The following is a 6,665-nucleotide window of genomic DNA, read 5'->3' as shown; positions in this document are numbered from 1 at the left end:
CGCATATGTTTCTGTTGTACCACTCTGAGCGATGTAATACTAGTGGAACGGTGTTTCACTAGTGCTATGTCAGACTTGCATACTACACGATGCAGTGGTATACCGGGTCACCACACAAGCACAAGTTTTTTTTCTTCGAATGGTCGAGCACTAGCTTAATAAAAGAAGAAAAAATACGAGCACTAGCTTAAAAGATGAGAAAAAAACACAAACTTGTTTCGAAAGAAAATCTGTAACATAGCAATGGAAATGTGGAAGTCATTCAGGCGCTTTTTTTGGAAGCTTAACGTCAATAAAGGAATAAAATATGGGGCTCGTAGGGTTTGAATAGGAATAAGAACAGGTCGAATAATTAGTACCCAGACTTTTAATCTGGGCCATCTATTTTTGATCGGAGGGACCTGCATGGCCACGCTCCGAGAGCAATCTCCTCTCCCTTTCCTTCTTTCCCCGTGGCAATGTGCATCTCCTTTCCCCCACAGCAGCACATATTCCGGAAGAAAAAAAGGAAAGAGAGAGAGAGGAGTAGCAGAGAAGCCACCACGGAGTAGTCCCCTATTTCTTCTGCCCTCGCGCCGCCGCCTCGTCGTCTCCTCCTCGCCTCGCCCCTGCTCGCTTCCCCACTCCCAGGTCAGTACCGTACCCGCAAGGAGCTTCTGGAAGCTTCCGGAACCCTACCCTAGCCCGCACCTTTTGTATTCGTTAGCTTCGCCATCGATGTCTCCTTTTCTTTTCCCTTGTTGGTGTCGGTTCAAAATCGATTCTTTGATTAGGCGGGGATCGCTCATTACCTGCAGAACCTCATCTCTTTTGAAAAAAAGTACTTTCAGTTCTCGCGATTAATATACGCCGTTCTTACAATTCGAATCAGTTCCCACGTTCTTGTAATCAATCAATACCAGGCTGTGGTTGTGGCCGAGCCTCGTTTGCTGAGCATAAATACTTTAGTTCCCCCATGCAGTTTTATGTCTGGCATGGCGCACGCCTCTTGTCGGTGTGATTCTCTGGCGTTCATTACTACCTGCATTCTGTTGTGTATGTGTGATGTTGGGTGTACCTTTACCTGGTTCAGTATGCGCTGCCAAGTTTCCTGCATAAATTGTGTATGCACCTCCGTTGAGATGGTCTTTTGGTTTTTTTTTCCCTTTTTCTTTCAGAGGCTGGGAACTTCTAAGAGGAACGGGATCTATGGAGGGTGGAGACGCAAGAAATGGTTCGACTGGGACATCACCGACAAAGGGAAGTGGGATTGATGGCCCCGCTAAGCCGCTGCCTCCTTGCTGCGTCAAGGCGAGGGCTGCAGCACCTGAATCTGAGGCCAAGTGCCATGCCACTGTCGTGTCGGGATGGTTCAGCGAACCCCGCTCCCGATCTGGTAATATCTGGCTTGGTGCTAAATTACGTCGTCCTCTCTACTTCTACCTGCCAACAGATATACTGTAACTTCTCTAATTTTGTTATCTAAATCTGATTGCTTCATATACAGGTAAAGCAAGCAAAGTGCAGTACTACAATAACCCAATGTGGCCAGGTATTTCCCTCACCACTGCCCATTTTTTACTTGATGGACATACTTGTACATAGAATAATCCACCATAGGAGATCTGTTTATGTGGAGAAAAAATCCACCATAGGAGATCTGTTTATGCGGAAAAAAATCCACCATAGGTTACTGGCTGAGCAGATGCATGCCTGCGTTGATATTAGGGCGTGGTTGTTGTGTTGAATTAATTGGAAAGTTTTTTAGTGAACACTTTAGCCTTTCTGTTTTGGGAAAACAATTTAGCCCGCCTCAGTATTGACAAGAGAAAATCTAACTATAAATAAATATGAGTGTACAACCGCTTCATTTTCGTTGTAATACTGTTTATGTCAACACTGACCATCTATGTGATCCCGACGGTGTTATTATTATTTTTTTACAAAGATACTAGTTCTCTTGACACGTTAATACGCCTCTCTAGCTCTGTAACATTGTTTTTTCTGTGTTTCTCTGGCACTAGTTTCATTCCTGTCCTCTGTAATGTGTTGAATTAATGTTCCAATGCTGGGTCATGGCTGCGTTGTTTATACTGACCGGGGAATCTGGACTCCTTGTTCCTAAATATGTTGAACTGTTTCTGCAAAAATACATTTTATCGTACATGTACTATGCCTTTCCCATTGAAATTGCAATTGCTCTGTACCATCTCACGCCTCATTTTTCTTTGGCATTTACATGTGAAATGAAACAAATTCACTTCTTCCTCATAATCATGTGATTTATTTTTCCTATTTAGGAGAGGCCCATTCCTTGAAAGTGGAAAAGATCTTGTACCAGGGGAAGTCACCATACCAAGAAGTCTTGATTTTTGAGGTTATCTTCATCTATTGACAGCCAAAGCGAAAATTATGTTTGCAAAATATTGTATAACATGGTAGCTTTTTTATGCAGTCGTTAACCTATGGGAAAGTCCTTGTGCTTGATGGTATTGTCCAGTTGACTGATAAGGACGAGTGTGCATACCAGGAAATGATTACTCATCTCCCACTCTGCTCAATTCCTTCCCCTAAAAAGGTAATCTTATGACATGTGTTCTTATATAGTAAATTATGTGACTCCTTGTCATGTCCTCTAATGATTGAAATTGCATTGAGATATTGTGCTGCTATATAGCAGCATCGACCTTTCCTTGTTTGCATTTACAATGTAGGGCTCTAGTCACTTACTTAGAAAACTACTGGCAGGTTTTGGTTATTGGAGGTGGTGATGGTGGTGTACTTCGAGAAATAGCCAGACATGCTTCAGTGGAGTCTATTGATATATGTGAAATTGACCAGCTAGTTATTGATGTAAAGTCTTCCTTTGACCTTTACGCACAAAAATAATCATGCAATTAAAGTTTCCTGACATGCATCTTACATGTAGGTTTGTAAAGATTTCTTCCCAGATTTATCCGTTGGATTTAAAGATCCCCGTGTTCGACTTCATGTTGGCGATGGTATGTTGATAATCCCATGTGGCCATGAGTACAGCATTACTTGTTGATAAACTGCCAAAATTCCTATCTGCGAGGTGTAGCCTTTAGTTTTTGATGCTGTAAATTTCATGGTGAAATTGTTTTCCTTCCAGCTGTGGAGTTCCTACGAAATTCTCCCGAAGGGACATATGATGCTATTATCGTTGATTCATCAGATCCTATAGGTCAGCTTATGCAACTAGCATATATTCTCTTCTGACAAGCTGTCTTGGAAAGCATGCCTATTTATTTTTGCCGTTGCCCTTCGCCATTTTCTATGTCAGGTCCTGCTCAGGAACTTGTAGAGAAACCATTTTTTGAGACAATTGCTAGAGCTCTGAGACCCGGTGGTGTTCTCTGTAATCAAGCTGAGAGTATGTGGTTGCATACACATCTGATTCAGGACATGCTCTCGATCTGCCGTGAGACTTTCAAGGGTTCTGTCCACTATGCCTGGACAAGTGTCCCGACATATCCTAGGTTATCACCCTTTTTACATCTACCCCTGACCTTTATCCTCTATTTTCTATGCACACCTATTTCTGATGTTCTTACTATAAATGTTGCATTTTGCAAGTTACTGCACATTCTGTTCCGACTTCTGAGTTTAAAAACAATTGTTATGAACACATGTACTTTCAGTGTCTATTCAAGATTCTTTTGTCACTGTTATGTAAAGTAATGTAATTGTAAATTGTGAGAAAATGGTGTATACTTATAATTATACAAGTTCCTTAATTTGGTTTCATCGAAGTGCTTTTAGGTCAATTTCATTGTTGTGGACCATAAATAAAGCATAATGCCATCCCATGTATATATGTTGTACACAAGTTTGCTTATTTATGTTTTGCAAGATTAACTATTTCATCTCACAGCAACTGCCAAGCAGCATAATATGATAAATTTAGCATGCACTGTAAACTTAGCCTATTTATTTGGTTGTAAAGCTGTCCATGCCGTCAGTAGTCACAACAGCTTGTATTCATATTCCAGATAGGTGGGATGTACTAAAATGCATGTAACAGAATAACCTTTTATTACTGAAACCGAGTTCCCCATATAACATATATGGGCGTGGTTGGTTTTCTTTCCTGTTAATGCATGGCAGCCATGCAAAATTGTGGGCTACTCCCAGTTGAGTAGTTATATTAGGCCCTCAGTTTTAAGCTTTATGCGAACACATTCTTCTTTCCTTTTTGACATGTCGGCAAGATTGAGTTTAGTAATGTGGTAGCATGGGACTTGGTTGGTTCTAATCGTGAACTACCTTTCTGGTTTTATCCTCATGGTTGTCACTATTGTTGGCAGCTAACTGGTTGCAGTGCTGGGCAATCAATCATAGGATGTGTCAGATGTAGCTCAACTGATGCAAAGAACCAGTCTTATTCTGACAAAACATTAGTGAGCAAATATTTCCAACATTGTATATACATTTTACCTGGTCATGTCAGTTGATGCGAGCTGCAATATTTTACAGTAGTGACCAGTTGCAACCATATGGACAAACATTAAGGTACATATGGTTCAGATTGAAATAACCAGGTTACCTAGCCTGAAACAGGTAGCTTAGCTTAAGAAAATTGTATTTGTCAAGTAACGTGATTAGTGAAAGTATCTGTTTGGTACTGTGGTTGATTAAACCCATAGTGCTGCAGGTTGTGAGAAACAAATGTTGCTTGCTTGCAGCTCTAGATGAAATATTTGAAATGCTAGATGTTGCTCTGTTTGAAGTTTACTTGTAACACACCATTTACTTGATCTGCAGTGGTGCGATTGGTTTTTTGCTATGTGCCAAAGAGGGTCCACCAGTCAACTTCCTTGTACCCATAAATCCAATTGAGAAACTAGAAGGTGCTATGACAGCAGGGAGGGACATCAGATTTTATAATACAGAGGTTTGTCCTATTTAGAAAGTTACCTACGAATCTCGTTCTGCCAAGTTTACATTATACTGTAATGCTTTTGTCTTGGTATGCCAAACGCACTCCTAATAAAATGATGCAGAGTTCCAGGTTTTCTGAATTTTTCTGCTATCATTGATTTATTTTCTTTAATTTGCAAGTTTTTGTATACCTCATCTTTTCCTTCAAAAATACTCTACCCCAACCCAGATTTGAGATATCTTGCATTATAATTCCCTGTCAGTGTCATCAGATAACTACTGATTCATAATTTTGGCTGGTGTCCAGATGCATAGGGCAGCGTTTGTTCTTCCAAGCTTTGCAAATAGAGAGCTAGAAGAATACTGTGGCTCCACTGAACGGGTAAGTTTGTTTGACCCTTGATGAGTGATAAATCTGCCTTTATTATCGGTGCTTGTTTTCATAATTTGGACAACTTTTTGTGAGTAACTGTTAATTGTCCCATCTGCTTTCTGAGACTATTTCCTAAACCCTGATAAGTTACAGCTCTATCTTTTGTGATGTGTACCTGTCTTGTATCTGGTGTGATTTCTTAACTTGGATAGATTTTCTCAAAAGGAACATTTACATTTTCCCATGACTTCTGAGATAACTTTACTTGTTGACTGGTTATACCTTTACCTGCTAATACAATAAGAGAACAGTCTAAAGAATTAATTAGTCTCCAAATGTCCAGTTGGCTTTATTGCTTTTCAGACTTTTGTTAACTGCTGCAAAATATAATATATTTATCTTAGTATGTTGTATATTTTTTATGACCAGTTGGCAACAATTGGTCTCTAAGCAAGGAGTACCGGAGTTTTAAATAGGTTGTTAAAACGTACTGGGATAGAGACACTAAGGCATCATTTCTATGTTAAAAAACCTCTATTGTAAGATTACTAATCTTCTGTGGCGCCCATATTTGTTAGAACTTAGAAATCTTGAAGTAGTTTTCTACCATAATATCTAGCCTGGTTCTCCATATGCCAAACGTGAATGTCGAAAAACTCAACTGGAGATTTCTTGTATCATCACAGGCAAAACAAGAGGAAACATCAGCAGAACCAGCAAAGATTGCCATGGCGCCGCAGGGTGAAATTCTTACTGCTTCTTAGATGAGGGCACCAAGAAAAGCTTCCTCTCCTCTGATATCCATGTCGGACATGAAGTAGTACTTATGAGATATAGTAGCTACAGGATTATGGTGTGGGATGCGTTTCGTGCTATATATATGATGGATAAGATCGTTGGCTTGAATTCTGGCAACAGATAAACCAGAAACCGGGGTGTGATTATTGTAACACGCACGCTGCTTATTTGTTAGCTCTGGCACTAGAGCGCGGACAGGCATTTTTGGGTGTATTTGGTTCTTGTCCAAGGTAATCGTACTGATTTTTCGGCAATGCATAAGAATTTGGCTCTTGTCTAACGCTTGAAAAGATAATCAGCATTGATTAATTAAGTAGGAAACAACTTGGGTTTTTTTTCTGTTTTGTTTGGATTTTTTCTTCTTCCTCAATCAGCATTGATTAAATACAAAGGAAAAAAACTTAGTTTTTTTTTTCTGTTTTGATGGGCGTTTTTTCCTTTTCCTCTTTGAGAATCTTCAAACCCTAGGTTGGATGATGTCAAGGATGATTCTCATCTTTGCTCCTGATACGAGAGACGAACCTGGTTATTTTTGGCCTAATCTGTTTGGACGGGGCTTTTGGGTCCTGGCCCACCCAAACCTGGGACAATCACCTGTTGCGGTGACGGCCAA

The 6,665-nt window shown here is 40.1% G+C and overlaps 1 protein-coding gene across 1 annotated transcript; it reads left to right on the top strand.

Moving 5' to 3' along the window:
* The first annotated feature begins 490 nt into the window (after window positions 1-490).
* LOC124692201 (spermine synthase-like) lies at window positions 491-6,325 on the top strand. The gene is made up of 12 exons (XM_047225524.1): window positions 491-630; window positions 1,158-1,375; window positions 1,487-1,531; window positions 2,280-2,356; window positions 2,435-2,557; window positions 2,728-2,832; window positions 2,909-2,981; window positions 3,113-3,184; window positions 3,284-3,479; window positions 4,765-4,894; window positions 5,189-5,263; window positions 5,941-6,325. The coding sequence occupies exons 2-12, from the start codon at window positions 1,189-1,191 to the stop codon at window positions 6,016-6,018; spliced, it is 1,161 nt and encodes a 386-aa protein (XP_047081480.1). The 5' UTR covers window positions 491-630; window positions 1,158-1,188; the 3' UTR covers window positions 6,019-6,325.
* Window positions 6,326-6,665: the final 340 nt, after the last annotated feature.

Source organism: Lolium rigidum, chromosome 2 (genome assembly GCF_022539505.1).
Source record: "Lolium rigidum isolate FL_2022 chromosome 2, APGP_CSIRO_Lrig_0.1, whole genome shotgun sequence".
NCBI lineage: Eukaryota > Viridiplantae > Streptophyta > Magnoliopsida > Poales > Poaceae > Lolium > Lolium rigidum.
This window is presented reverse-complemented; position numbering and strand designations above follow the sequence as displayed.

Excerpts from the sequence above, each read along its gene's own strand:
- LOC124692201 (XM_047225524.1), top strand. The coding sequence starts at position 1,189 with ATGGAGGGTGGAGACGCAAGAAATGGTTCGACTGGGACATCACCGACA. Across the intron at positions 1,532-2,279 it reads CAATAACCCAATGTGGCCAG|GAGAGGCCCATTCCTTGAAA; the intron begins GTATTTCCCTCA and ends TTTCCTATTTAG. Across the intron at positions 3,480-4,764 it reads AGTGTCCCGACATATCCTAG|TGGTGCGATTGGTTTTTTGC; the intron begins GTTATCACCCTT and ends CTTGATCTGCAG.